The sequence below is a fragment of the Neopelma chrysocephalum genome, unplaced genomic scaffold, assembly GCF_003984885.1.
Source record: "Neopelma chrysocephalum unplaced genomic scaffold, ASM398488v2 Primary Assembly neopelma1_22, whole genome shotgun sequence".
In the NCBI taxonomy this organism is placed as follows: domain Eukaryota; kingdom Metazoa; phylum Chordata; class Aves; order Passeriformes; family Pipridae; genus Neopelma; species Neopelma chrysocephalum.
This window is the reverse complement of record NW_020897689.1, coordinates 13,311,228-13,327,065: the sequence shown is the minus strand read 5'-3', so window position 1 is coordinate 13,327,065 and position 15,838 is coordinate 13,311,228. Positions and strand designations below refer to the sequence as shown.

At 36.4% G+C, this 15,838-nt stretch overlaps 1 protein-coding gene across 15 annotated transcripts in view; it reads right to left on the bottom strand.

The window, feature by feature from the left end:
* The window catches only part of ASPH (aspartate beta-hydroxylase), a 114,421-nt gene that overhangs the window by 17,667 nt on the left and 80,916 nt on the right, over window positions 1-15,838 (bottom strand). For all 15 annotated transcript variants that reach the window (XM_027706073.1, XM_027706153.1, XM_027706239.1 and 12 more), the window contains 4 exons: window positions 10,832-10,930; window positions 10,055-10,144; window positions 6,483-6,620; window positions 336-471 (listed from right to left, as the gene is read on the bottom strand). In XM_027706073.1, the coding sequence (XP_027561874.1) occupies window positions 336-471; window positions 6,483-6,620; window positions 10,055-10,144; window positions 10,832-10,930 (463 nt within the window). The remainder of the gene's footprint in view (window positions 1-335; window positions 472-6,482; window positions 6,621-10,054; window positions 10,145-10,831; window positions 10,931-15,838) is intronic.

Genomic DNA, 15,838 nt, shown 5'->3' with positions numbered 1-15,838 from the left:
ATGTGCTTTCTCACAAGTCCTCATCTTCCCTCAGGCTGATCTGTACTATGCATTACCATGCAAAATGTTGGCAGCCTTGCCAGGACAAGAATACTCTCATTTAACACTTACAATACTCAAGGGACTCTTAGAAGTGCATGGGGACAACACAAGTTAGAATAAAGAACTCCTGTTTATTGTCACAGGGGTTTAGACACTATTTTATTAGTTCCCTTCTTCTGTAGGTAGCAATGACAAAAACAGTTCTGGAAAAAACTGTGTTGCTACTCGTCATTACACTATGTTACTTTGAGAAAGTGAAATAAGGGTAAGAGAAGAAATAGAACATGTTTTACCTTGTTGCCATAAGGTAAACTGGCTCCAGTCTCCTTTTTCTCGTAGATTCTCATCTTCAGGTAGGAAGAGGCTGCTTTTTTTATCCATCACAGCAAGACCCTCATCCCGAATGAGCTTCCAGTTTTTCTCTAAGGACTGTTGTGAGAGCCATGTTACTGCACTGAGAATTTACCGCATTTGGCTTTAGTAACATTTTTATTTTCCCCTGCGATTATTAACCTTTTTTTAATTTAAAAACACTAAAACTAAATGTTCATCATTATCAAGTTGCTTTATATTTTATTCCCTTCTGACATGTAAAGGCAGGAAAATCAACTTTCACAGCGTTCTTTGCAGTCAATTACATTGGCATTGTAAAATTTCTACAATCCCCCCGCTTCTTTGCAGCCTAGGCCTCACTTTGACTTGCTTTTTGATGAGCCTAAGGGCTCTTTAACTGATCGTTTTGTATTGCAAACTAAGTGTATTGATCTTCCTAAATGCTGCACACGTGACCTGGAATCATTCCTGCAACTAGAAAACCACTCACATAACCTGGAACTCCAGGTGTTGGAAGAATATTACAGTTCAAAGAGGACAAATGTAAACACACTGCTTAAGTGGAAATTTATGATTTAAACCTTCAAAAAGGCTGGTAGAGATTCACTTGCACATGCTGATGCTATTGAAAAAATCATATATTACTTGAAATGCCAGGTGATGATTTACGGACACAACCGTTAAGAACATGTAAGCTGCCTTACATTTCATACGTACCAAACACACAAAATAGTAGAATTTCTGTTCTCTGCTGCCTTAGGACATTATACGCGTAGAAAATCTTTTATTCTACCAATAATAAGTTGTTTTAATATTATAGCAATATAAATGGAAACCCCACAGTATAACAATGAATCTGGATAAAAGTAACTTCAATTTCCCAGCAGCTTACTTTTCTCACTAAACCTTATTTTGGGTGAATAATTTTCATTTTTCCTTTGTGGTTTTGAACAAAGTGTTTCTGTAAGACATTTTCAATCCATTTCACACTAAAACAAGCTATGGTATGTTCCCACACTACCTCTTTACATGATGTGTAAAACTGAGTAAAACTCAAAAGTCTGTATAACACAGAGCAGACTAGGTGATATAACTGCCCCCTTTTAGTCTTAAAACTCCATATGGTTATTAGTCTTCCCCATTTAAATTAAACAGTTGCATTTTCCACTTGAGTTTTTTTTACTTAAAAGACAAGTTGATCTGACAAAATAGGTTGTATATTGATAGCTCATAAAAGGCTCAACAAAGTAAGCCATGCCTAGAACGTGGTGTCTAATATGCCTACTTTCTCCCATTAGAACAATTTTAGGTAAGTTAAGACCTATGAAAGTGTGGATGTAATTTCTGTTATTACAGTAATCTTTTCTTAGTAACAAATTGTTTTCTCTTTCACCCCTCAGAAGAAGGGGAGCAGCTCTTATTTTTCCCAGTGCATTCACCTTATTCTCCCTCATTGATGGTTTCTATAAGATTCATTTAACAGTTAACATTAAATAAAAATGCAGGTGTCAGGATTTTTTTTAATATCTTTGGAAAACTGACTTTTTCAAAATGTAGGGCACAAAACAGACTGAAAATTTCCACCTAATCAGAGATGAATATGGCAATCAGAGATGCTACTGATTCAGCGTTATGGTATATACAAAAGAAAATACCAGCTTGAGTACCTGGTTTTGCACTGGCTGGAGAAGAGAAAGAAAAAACTAACTTACATCCACATCAGCCTGAATTTAAAGCGATATGGATCAACAAAACTGGAAAACTTTTAAAGATATTACAAGAGCTTCTGTGTTTCCTCAACCTCCTCCAACTCACTCAGTAAAGCAAAAAAGGTAAGAAGGAGCATTCACCCAATGCAGACAAGATAATGCATGAAGAGCACTGGTGGTCCAAGGAGTTGCATTGTCACTTTTATTCTTTCACAAGTGCCACAGGCTGAATGTTAACTTGTAAAGGTGTTTGTCCTTGCATTTAAAGGCTCCTTCCCTGGCATTTTGGATACAAAGTTATTTGGTTGTATATCATTGATTTTGAACTAACTCCTCAATGGTTTTAGACAGAAATTGCTCTGAAATCAATAGGGTTTCTGTACTCCTGAAAACCTGGACCCCATCTGTAAAACACACTGATAGTGCTTTAAAATGAGCAACAGGCAACTCCTAGGTAGAAATGAAGTGGGGAGTTCAAACACAGCTCAGCGTTGATCCTCCTGATTTTACAAACTCTTAGGTATACCTTGAATGGTAAGAACACAAAACACCATTAAAGCATAATGACTAAGTCCAGGACTTGGACTTACAGCTCTTGATCCAATAGTTGGTACCTACAGAAAAAAGTTAAACATGCTCACGCTCCATTATATGTATGAACTCAAGCTCCAGATTAGAGCAAAGAATTCATATTATATTTGATGCAATATCCTGATTCCAAGTGAAGAATCAGGAGGCAACCAGCACTGGGAGCATATGTACTTGTTTGCTAGCAGCTGATTCCCATAAACCTCCATATGGCTTCTTAAATACATTTCCTAACAATAGAAGTTTACAGTTGCTGTACATCTGGCAATAGTGTAGATTTTATTTAAATAGGGATTTCTTAATATTGGTTTATTTTTATGTGAGACTATTTTATTGAAAGAATCCTTAACTCTGTGCTGTCAAACCCTTTCAATGCATGGTCATAAATGAAACAGGGAGAGATTAAGAGGTTGCTACCCCTCACATGAGGTGTAACTACTGACTACACATCCATTTTAATCCACTGAACTATAAAATAAAATCATGGTGAAGAGCTTAATGTACTTCACTTTGTTACTAAAAGAGAAAAGGAAAGCATTCACAAACAGTTATCACATGTCCACCGGGTAACGCTGATGACCTCCAAGCAAGGGGCAGTGTTTTAAATCTTTCAAAATAGATTCCTTGCACCCATTCACTCACTCACAGTGCTTAAACATCAGCACTTGAATGCATCATCTTTGCCCTTTTCAACACAAGGCTCCCCTTAAAGAATCCAACACCACTCTGAATGCACATTTCAATTTAATTTCTCCCTTAACTATGGATCTTTAGCTATTATTAGCTAAACCATTAAGGCCCACCTGTCAATCTGTGGAAAATGATACAGATATGTGCTGTTGCCAGTACTTTCATTCTCTTTTTGCATTTTTCCTGCTGTACTTTAATTAATAAAATCTAAGACATCAGAAAAAAACAACAATACAAGATCTACTTTAATCAATCAGCTATCCACTGCAGTAAATTACTGTCAAGGCATCCTTTGGGTCCTTTCCAAAAGTCAAAGGACACAACATGCAGAAAGGACAAAGTTACTTAAGTCATTACCTATGTATTAATGTCAGACCAGTGAAAAGTCTCTAGGATCTAACAACAAGGTATCTCCTTTATTATTTTTTAAACAAGCACCAGCGTAGAATAATGCTATAACTGAGGTTCTACAAAAGGCACCAGAGAAAGATGGAATGACTCAGTAAGACTGGTTGAGAAAAACTAATTGTCCCAAGGGAAAATGACAGGTTTTCAAAGGTAAAAGTACTTTTAGCTGAGACTAAAAGAGAAAGATACTTTCTTGAATCTCCAGATCCAAATGCCTGAAATACTATAGATCAGAAACATTAGCAGAACATTTCTACATAAATCACTTGCCACACACTTCCTAATATAAAGGTTTTATTTTCTGCTCCCTGAGAAATCAGGTGCCTCTTCCTATTCTTTAAAGGAAATTACAAAAACATTAGGCCTGAATAAACTGCAGCTAGAGAGATGCAAAGATCCACTTCCCTTCAGCACAGTTCCACTAATCAAGATCTAGCACATCCTGATAAGTGTTACTGAGATATTCTCAGTCTTCCCTCCTCTTCCCCCCCCCAAAAGCCCAACCCAAAACCCTCTGGAGCCACCCAGGCAAGTAGGTCATAGTAAACTAAATAGAGCATGAGACTGACTTCTTTGAGTCCCAAGAAACGACATGACCCTTTATAACAAAATCAAGCCAGGTCTGTGCTAGGAGATGCTACTGACCACAGCTGTGCCGGTTAATGGAAGGAACCAAATTGCTGCCAGAGAGTTCAACTTTAGCACTATCTCAGCCATGAATAAATCCTCAGTTAGCATTATTAAGCTACCAAGATATTGAAAATAGTTCATTCACATTTAAGATCAAGCAGTGAAACACATGGAAAGAGGGTCAGGACCTCCAGTGCTTTGTACAGCAGCTTTCCATATTGAATTCTATGATTAGGGTTTGGAAGCATTTCCCACATTTCTCACACAGAACTAAGAGGAATGTAATGAGATGAAGCAGTAGGAAATAACTGCTGATTGGTTTTTGCTCTGTGAAAAGGGGAAATAATGTGTTGGGGTTTTTTTTAACTAGACCGTGTACATAAATTGGACTCTTTTAGAAATCAGTAAACACAACGTTATCAACAACTTTTTGCCACTTTCTGGAGAATACTACTTCTATTTTTGCTTGCAGCATTTTATGTTATTAGAATCAAACCTGCTTTCTTTCAAAACTTCAAGTACTTTCTTGAGTTATGGGAGAAACACAATACAAATATTTGTCCTGATGCATTTAACTTACATTACATGTTTATACTTTAAACTGTGAATGTTATCTTGAAGAATATAAATCCTACCACTCCCAAATTATGATATCTATGTAAGCAAATTCAAAGCCACAATTTAATCCAGATTTGGTGACATATTGTTAATAAAACATATACCACTAAAGGTGGCTAAAACATATACCACCAAATGATTGGATTGAAGAGATATTACTGGATTCCAGAGAGGCAGTTGTGCTGCGGAGGTCAGGGGTGAATTTATATCCTTGTTGGTCTTCTGAGCAGCTCTTCTAGGAGCCATGCAAGATGTTGAACCAAACCAAGACCTTCATATATGGCCTGATTCATCTGAAAAAAAAATCCCTTCAAGGTGGAGCTCTGGCCATTTCATAACAGGAACTGAATTCTTTCACCCTTCAAAGTTGACTCATGCCAAGGGTGAAGGGATTATCTTCTGTTATAATTTGAGCAGTTTATATGTAAGAGACTGTTCAGCAACACTGCAGGTAGCTTTAAAACATCAATCTACTAATATGTATTATTTTCGATTTGTTCGACAGAAGTCTGATAAGACTTTGACAGTTTCTCTGTATCTTTTATGGTAGGAAGTTTCTATTCCTCAAAAATTAGTTCAATATGGACACATTTCAGATCTTCCCAAAAGCTAGTTCATAAAGCTAATTGCTCTTTTGTGCTGCTGAGATTACATTGGAGAATCATATTTCAATCTAAATTTCCTGGCCTTATTCATGCTGCCATCAAAACCATAACAAAGAGCAATCTTCCTCTTTTGTTTTTTTAAAATAAAAACATCCTTCCATAGTAGGATTTTTAACATTCTATGAAACAAAGTATAAAGAAACTACCATTCTGAATGAACTTGTTTCTTGCAAATAAATATTTATGGTTTTAAATAATTGGTGCAGAATAATTTTTCTAAACCACATGCCAATAATTAAAACATACAGGCGGAAAAAAGTTCTCTTCTAATTTTTTAGGAATTATTATTAACATTATAATAAAGTAATAAAAACTAAGCAATTTTGGGAACACAAACTATTTTAAAATAAATTAAAAACCCTTTAAAGAATTTAAATTCTATGTTATTATCTTTTGTTAAATCCATCACTAGAATCTACATATGTTTCTCTTACGCAATTAAAAGCTTCCGAAGTCACTAAATATTACACAAGGGCTGAAAGACATGGCCTTTTCTGACTAATTAAAAATTCACAGTGGTTGTCCCAGGCATTACCAAAGTTTGCTGTCATTTTCCACTTGAGATGTTACAGTTGTCTACCATGCAAATTTTGTATCTATTAATCACTTCAGCCATCCTGTCACCATTCTCAAATTTGAAAATGCCTGAGTTCATTTTATAGTATCTCAGTTGTACTCAGTCTGACAGTGGTGTCTGAAACTCACAAGCAGTAGTTCAGACCTTACAGATCAGCATTTACTCTGCTTAATAACTTATAGTTGTAATTTTAATAAAAATGAAAGTATAAAAAAGCTTTACCTTCACCAGCTCTGTATAACCAGTTTCCCTTGCTGTCCACCAAGGTTGAGCTTTCAGTCCCTTGACATTGTAGAGAGAGCGCTGCCAAACTGAAGCAAAGTGACCTCTTTGGTATCCAAGTTCATACCACTTGTATGCCTAAAAGATTGTAGTTGTTAACAACCAAATCCACATCAGCCAAGCTCCTACAGGAAGAATATAACACTTTTTGGCAAGGTAACAGACCATCTCTTTGGATATTGGGGTTATTCTTTTAATAAAACGTACTCATGAATACTTTAGGAAAAAACCACAAACAAACAAAAAACCCCACCAAATAACAAAATAGATCAGTTGGCCAAGGCTGTCCAATCCAACATTAACATAATAGGTAATCTCGCAACCATTCACATAAAATATAAGTCAGTAATTCAGGTCCTGTCCTTGGTCTTGGGAGATCCAATTGTTTCTCATCTTGGTCAACCTCGTTTTCTCTGTTTCAATTCTCTACCTCTGAATTAAAGATAACTGTCTTCTCTTGCCAATGGAAATGCTTTGATGATGAAAACACTGCTGACATTATGGATCTAAACTGTTTCTTGATTATCTAATGCCTAAATGCACTTGAGTTTCTTCAAATATTTGTTGCCACACCTAAACCAGTCACATGGCAGAAACCTATGGAGGCTAATACTAGACTTCTGCTTGTCTTACTCTCCCTTGACACGACTTGTTTTACCCCAGTATAGCAGCAAAACAAGGTCCTGTAAAAAAAGCAAATGGAATGCTTGGAAAGAAAAGATCTAGCATGAGTAGTACTGTGACGAACCATATACAGTGAAGGTTATATATAGCTGCCTCTTTCCTGCCCAACAGTACTGCTACAGTTGCAATATTTTAGACAACACAAAAAAACCCAAACAGACCAGAAAACGGAACAGCTCAATAGGGAGATATGAGGATAAGAAGTCCAGAGCAGAGGGATTGAAGCAGGCAGCAATCCCCACCTTGAACAGAAACCAGCCAAAATTCTCTTTGAGAATCTGTAAATTTTCTACAAGCTTTTAAAAAATGTGGTACTCTGATCTTTATAACTCTCTTGAAGAGTGGAGGAAAGTCTGCAATAGAGTGTTGCCTTATGGTATTTATCAGAAGTACAGAAAAGCATTATGGATGAACAGAATAACAGCAGATCGTATATAAGGTGTCATCTTTTTTCCCTAGGGAAGCTCAGTAAAATTGTGCATGGGTCAAAAAAATATTATTTGTTACCTGTGCGTAACACACAGTGTATTTTTAAATTCTGATGCTATCTTGGTTAAATCTCTGAAATGGAAGCATTAAGATTTATAACATCTGTTCCCCAAGATGTAAGTTGTAATAGGGATGTCCATAAATTGTTCATGCTGACTGCCTGCGTTCACTTGCAATGTCTGGAGTTAGCCCAAATGATAGAGGGGGATGAATTACTTGTTGAGTATGAAAGTTGCTGCTCTTCAAGATATATCAGCTATAATCACGATGTATAATACTGTTAATATTTATCTATTAGAAGAATTTTCTATGGAGGTTGCCTTTGGCAGAATGGAGTTGGGTTAGGCTGCCTTGCTCATCTTTCCCTTCCTGAGATTCTGTGAGGAACCTTTCTTTTCTCATGCAGGTCTTCGTAGTGGAAAGACTAAATAATGACCACAGTATTATTCAAGAGAGTTACAACAGTGTATCTTCTTCTCCAGGAATGAAATTGTTTGAGATGCACTCACTTTACACATTCTGTGTGAACAGCACTTTGTTCTATAATAACTTCCACAGTTTTAATTTTTTTTTTAAGTCAATTTGGCATTTTAACAAATTTTAGTTGGAAAGGACATACTCAACACTGTTTCCCTAACACTTACGAAGACCATATTCATAATTCCTAATTTAGCTCTAATAGATTATATTAATAATGATATCTAATACCCTCAACAAACCTTCAGTGATAGCAGTTTCACATGTTCCTTAAATATTGATCTGTTTCCTTGATTAAATCTTGATATTCATCAAGTCTAGCAAGGTCAGTGAGAAAAATTTATCTTAACAATGGACTTTCCACTGATAAATTTAGAAGTCTCCTCTATCCCAAGAAATTAATTTCTCATTAATTAAACTTTTTCTACAGCAGACTTGACCATTAACTCCATAAACATTAACACATCTAGGGGTTAGGGATGATGTACATTAATTACATCTGTGTGGTATCTTTAGTCAAACATTACAATGGGATATTCTAGGCTCAACCATTCAACTCAGAGTATCCCATGGAAACATACAGGGATTTGAGAGGAGACAGAGTTAGACAGAGAAAGCGTGAAAGCAGACTGTGTGCATGTGTCTCTAGGTGATCACATGCATGTGTTTCTAAGTAAAATGAGGAAAACTAATTCTCACTTGTAAATGAACATTTAGATCAAAAAACCCAACTCATTGAAAGAGTATTTCAGAGAAGGCAATCTATCTTAAAATTCAGATATTGTTACATTTCAATGTTTTAGATCTACTACATGCATTAGGTATTGTAATAAAAGTTCCATGAATTATTAAAAAAACCCTAACTTGATGAACTAGGCTTGAGAAGGATCACATGCATAGGCTTCATCATAGCTCATTTGTCTATAGTTCATATTGGAGAACCACCTATTGACTGGGCCCCAGTACTCAAGAGGTCAGCATTTTTTACAGTTTTTAGATATTAATATTTCAGACATTACTAGATAAGTAATTAAAAAGCAGTGATTTTCACAGCTATTTCTGCTATTCTTTTTAATGCCTGTTCTTTTCATGTTTCCCACCTAGGAACCTGAACAGTGTTTTTTTGTTGTTTTTCAATTCATTCCCATAGTAAAGTTCATTACTAATAACAGTCTTGAAAAGAGGCCCTTTGCTCCCCTACTATGAAAGTAGTGCTAATTCATACATTTAAATTTGGCTTTTAAACAAAATTTCATTTTTAATGAACAAACTAGAAACTCCTACAGCTTCCAGTGGCATATGTTTGTTTTTCTTGGGTGTGTAACAGATATGCTGTACAAATTGATGCTTTTCTGATCTATTTGCTAATTTAATTATTGATCAATTCCATAATTCAGCCCACACATTGAGTCCTCTCAATGTCTTCTTTTATCACATACTCATTGGTCCTCAAGGTCATTTTGGAAGAGTTTATAAAATACACTTAGAGTATGAGAGAACTTCTATACAGTTTTTTTTTCAACTCTTGTTAAAATCTTTGTTGTAAGTGGCAGGAGGAGAAAACCGACTCTAAAAATACATTAATTAAAATTTTAAACAAATGTTTAGTCCCTTAGTTCAGGCTGCCCTATGCAAGCTTCAAATCTTCAGGTTAGTTCTAAAGTAAGGGATGCTAAGAGATTGTATGCATTGTTTGCCAATGACAGATTTTTTTCTGTTGATCATCTTGACTTCTACATATTGGACTGTTGTTGCAATAGGACAATAATGTTTTCAACATTAATCCCATCATTAAAGGTTTTTCTGCATACCGCAGTCCTGAGAGATTTAGATTTTAAAGCAAGAACGTGCTAAACATGTACCTCTTTGTCTCCCATTCTCTGTAAGGCATCACCCAGATGAAAATAAAAACGTCCATCATCTGTGCCAGGGTCACCCGACTCTAGTCCTTCCTAATAAATAAGTAAATAAATAAATTAATAAAAATGAAAGGTATAAGTGAAACTTCAATGGGACTTGTAAAAGAGTTCATTTGATTGCTGTAAATAGGCTGTCAATTCTATGCAAGAGACAGGCTATGAAATTAGCTAGAAAATATACTCACCACAGTAACCTAAGCTAAGCTAAATGAATACAATAAGTCAGTAAAAAGTCACTGGGAAATTTTATCAGTTTTCCAAGTCCCATGGTCTATCTCCTCAGTCCCTTAGGACAGAGGTGTATTCAGAGATGGACATTTGCCCCTGACCCTAGAAACATATACACAAGCATTTTAGAAAGCTGAATTAAGGTTTTATTTTGTAGTATTTCTTTTCAAACACTCAGAAGTATATGCAGCAAGCCTTCTCTGGATCTTTCAAGAACCTTAGGTCTGCAACACACTGACAACCTCAAAACAATTTGAGGTTCAGAGCCATGTACTTTGGGTAAACCATTAATAAAACAAATACTCGATGTTTAAGGATTGAAGAGTCTCAATGTACAACCTTGTTCCAGTTCACAGGCAGGGATACAGCAATATAACTCCAATAAGTAGCTTAAACTGTGATTCATAATTAGCATGTGTCTAGTTTGACACATCTCATACATCCCAATTCTACTTTTTTCTGGTAAAACATTTACTGTGGGTGATAAAGTACCTGTAGATAGGGTATGCTCTCTGCTATCTTGTTTTCTGCCTTCAGGATGAAGCCATAATGTACTTTGGCAAAGCCGTCATTTGGAGCCAGACTTAGAACCTGTTTGAGAACAAATGAATAAAATACACCTGTATGGATCTATGCAAATTAATAAACCTGTGCAAGCACTATTATTTAGTGAGGCAATGACATCTGCTTCCATTACTGACTCAGGTTATCTCTTGTACTTTCTTTCCCCCATTCACTTTTGTGCTTCTCCAGACAAATCTATTACAATTCAAACTTTGAAGTCTCAGAAGTAAAATTATTCCAACAGGAATAATTAATTTTCAGTTGTCCATTCTTTCCCATCCTCTCTCTTGAGATACAGCATGATACATTACAGCATTAAACCCATTCATTAACACTTAAGTTACTTATCCCAGATTTGACTAATCTGAAGGAAAGCAGCTGCTCTTGAAAATATCTACATCACAGTTACAGAAAGCGTAGTATAGAAATATACTCGAAATAGTTTAAAATTAGATGGGTTTCTACTGGTGGCAAACTAGTTTTTGCAAGAGAAAACATACTGTGCTGTGAAGCATAGTGATTACAATTTAGAAAGAAGCTGTAAAGTACAAAAAGAAGGTGTAAAGTAACACCTGCATCACTTGGGCCATACAAACCCTGGAACACCAAGGACATTCTCAACACTATGACAAACTGAAGCGCCCTCTGGAACAATGTGCACTTCCCTGGCCAAGAGAAAGAAGGTGAGTAGTGACTCAATGTGCTTTCACAATAGGTGTTCATGGATAAATTATTCTTGTAGAGTTGTGTGCTGCACTCTTTGACCAAGACCAAACATGCTAAATTAAGCTACAAGACTTTGTACCCTCAACAAGATTCAGATAATATCTGAGTTACAAACTGGCTTAATTTTGCAGAAAAGGAAAACTCATGGGCAAATGTCCAGAGATTGATATTTCATGGGGACTGGGCAAGGGAAAGGTTTGTAAGTACAGGGACAACTGTTGAAAAGGATCAGCATATGGGGTAATGTTTCAGGGGAAGGAGGTGTGAAGCTGTCCAGCCTGAGTTCTCAAACATGCACCCCCAACACGAGACACATGATTTAAGTGCATTTGGTTCTGCCTCAGCCAGAGGGGAAAATTAGAGAATGTCTTGATCTATTTTCCAGCTCTGCATTTCTATTATATATACATTCAATATAATTTGCAGCTCTATGTGATTTTCAATTACATGGTCAAGTTAATCTGTTTTTACACTTCTTCTCTCCTTAAAATAAGGGTGGACAGTTTTATCCAGACAGACCATCAGTGTGAGGATCATCACAAGAGCCCAACAGTCAGTGGAATTACAGAGGCTGATACCCGCTGAATGTCTAGACAGCTGCTAAACACACAACAACGGACAGATGAGCAATTTCTCTTGCCTAAATCCATTTCTTATGTCATGGATAAAATGCCTTCATACATTATAGTTATTTCCCTCTGCCTTTTCCAGTCACTGTCTATCCTCATTTTTCAATCAAAATAATTACAAGCAAAACCACAACAAGTTCTCTGGACAAAATTCTCTCTTTTCTCAGACCTTATTACATACAAAATACATCCAAGCAAAACCAAAATCATAGCAATGTGGGCATAAAATGTCATGAGTTAAAAATAGCATGATTTCACTTCTTTTGGCAGAAAAGAGTTACTTACTATGAGGGAACAAACAATTGAAAACCTATCTGAAGTTCATATTATGAGACATTATTAGCAAAAAGTGCCGTAGTAAGGATGAACTCGATCCCCAATATAAGAATACACTACCACCCTACGCATTTTATGCTTTTGTCTTTCAGCATTCTGTGTATAATTATTTTGATCCAAGAATCTGTACCTGCAGGGTGAAATGAAATGACTGACAGAAATGTTTATTAGCCATATAATTTTGTTACAGTTTCTTTAACTATAGGATAAAGCTATCTGATTAATTAAGACAGAATAGAATTTTCTGTATTATGGTTCATTTAAACTCTGCCGAGTTGCATTAAGGAATGATCTACATTCAGAGCCCCTAAAGAGAAGCGAAAAGATACAATCAGCAGAAATTAAACTGGAAGTATTTAATGTAAATTGTATTACTCTGTTGCTGTTGCTCCATGCAATATTAATTATGTTTAGAAATAAGTTTTACTAAACTGCTCACAGTCCATTAAAAATTAATCACGAATATAGATATTAACCTCTGGGGCTATCAGTGGCTAATTAGCCAGGGCAGAGTACTGTGTTAATGTGGATATTCTGGTTTTGGTACCTGAGATAGCTCAGAGCTGGCTTATGCATGTCTGTATAATGCTGCACTGAGCCATGCACATGTGCCTCAGCATGGCAGGCAGAATAAGTGCTATTAGCAGAGTAACTGGTCCTAAAAAGTTCTCTTCTGCTGTATTTTTTTATAATCTGTATATCTTTCAAAAACAAAAATAGCTCTAAATTCTACCAGCACTACTTTTAATGTTATGTTTTCTTTAAAAATCAAAATAGCTCTGAATTCTACTAGGACTACCTTTAACATTCTGTTTCCATGTCCCTGAGTGTAATGTTCAAAAGAAAATGCTTTAATATTAGAGGCAAAACTGAAATCCCCTCCAGTTGGACACCATTTTCTATCTGTGGTTCAGCAAAAATTCTGGCAAACATATTCTAGAAAAGTGTATTTCGGGTAAGTTACATTACACCACACTACAGCTGGAAGAAAAAAAAAAATCTCTTGATCGTAAGCTCAGTGTTTATATGCATTGTTTCTGTAGCTAAAAGAAGGAACATGTATTAAAGACATTTAAAATAAGCTGCTAAGATGTAGCAAATTTGGAAAGAAAAATAAGAATTGCATGAAAAAATAAGTAAACTGGTTATTAAAGGTAAAGTAAAAGCAGAAAACTTTCATCCACTAGGATTCCTTCAGCTTCTATTCAATTCCTTGGAGATGATGCAAGCTAGGGTCTGAAATGTTATGTGCTGTGATCCCACGTGGGAATGGTGCCTCTGAAGGGTCCAGCTGGTTGCATGTGCTCAGTCCATACTTAACACAGACAGGTAACATTGAATTAAGATGGAAATGTTACAGCAAGAAGCAAAGGTACCTTTTCCCAACTAGCAGATTCCCAGGAAACTTGGAGTTTAAGTTCTCCTGCAAAGAAGAGTGTTTAACTACTTGGGAATTTCCCTGAGCATCAGAAACAAGTACCACGTACACAAGAAGTTAGACAACCATGAAGAAAAGAATGAGAACAGAGGGGAATCAGCAAAGAGTTGAGACTTTAGTTGAAAAAGGGGTATGTTCTCTGGAGGATGTGTCCTTAACTCTGCTCTGTCTTCTTAAGTGCTCATGCTTTCTACATTAAAGAACACTTGAATAAAATGTATGAACATCCTTACAGTGGGAAACAGAACCCAGAATTCATAAATATTGGAGGCATCCACTGTGCAGCACTGAGTTCATGCTCTTGTCTGTTCTCTTTTACATTTTTCTATCAAAAGATTTATTCGTCCTACACTAGTGAGAAGGATTTAGTCACACTACAGAAGTTTCACACGTTTTTCTAAAATCATGGGAAGAGCAAGATGTCTCGTGGAGGCCACCAGAACCACTATTCACAGTTTGCCTCTCTCTCTACTGACCGAGCAGAGAATCTGAGCTCCTACGGTAGGAAAGCCCATCACTTTCTAAATATGCATTGCAACAGCTGAGTGAAGTACTCCAGAGCAGACCAGATAGTCCCTAACAAATCTGCCCAAAATCATGTAAGAAGCCTTCAGTAGAACCAAGAATGAAAGCAGGTACACGAGCTTCTCCCTGTTTCTTTAGTTCTGTATTATTTCTTAAAATCCTTAGTGTAAATGTATCCTGAGTTACAACAACAAATTTATATTAATGTGTTGGAATTCAGCCTAAGGAATACCCAGAATATGGACAAAACCATATGATTTAAAAAAAAAAAAAAAGTATTTGCTGTTCTTTTACAGGAACAGAACACCACTATGAGCTATTCTATTTCAGTGGCTAGTGAACTGCAAAGAGTAGTTACACTGGATAAGGTCTATAGAAGAATGAAAAACAATATATTAAAAGCACACCAGTTCTTATTTTGCATATCTGTTCTTAATCAGAGCACTATACATTTCTTCTGAAATACATAAAACTCAATATTAAAGTAATTACATAGCAAACTCATGACCTTCTTCCATGTATAAAAATTCCTGTGATTATTGATATTGAGAAATTCTAACAGTTGTTTGCAGCAAAACACTGAATAACTGCAAAGGAAAATCTTGCCCAAAAGGAATATGTCTTTATTTTCTCAAGTTCCTTGCAGCTTGAGTAGCAGGTTTGGTTAATAAATTCTATCTTTAAAAGCTGATATTTCCAATCCTCTGAGAAATTTTGACAGTAAGACAAAAATTGTCGAACAGCCATGCTTTACGGAGGGACCTACAAAATAGCAAAAGTAGCAAAGCAAACATTATTCTGGCAACATCTGAGACTACCAGAGGAGCTTGAGGAAAAAAATGGTATTACTAGCTTTTGGCTCCTGCTTCCAACCATGTGGCTGAACGTCATCCTTCTCTCTGAGAAACTACCAGAGACGAGAATCCCCTCAGACTCCCAGATGTGGGGGATGGACAACTGGGCCTTTATTCTCAGGAGGTGGCACTAACTATGCTGACTCCTCTCCAGCCTACACAACCAGCCAATTACCATACCAGGCCTGTACTAAACAAGCCCCGCAACACGTGTGCCAACACCAACAAGACTCTGGTCAGGCGCAGACAGCATGTGCTCTACCACTGATGTCAGACTCCACATCTGTCAGACAGTTTCCAGATGTTAACAGGGCTTCTAAATCACAGGAGCAGAGTGGCCCCTCCTGGCAGTGAAGTTTCCCCAGCCAAACAACCGTGAGTATAAGACAAGAATATAAATCCACTGAACCGTCCACACTACAAACAT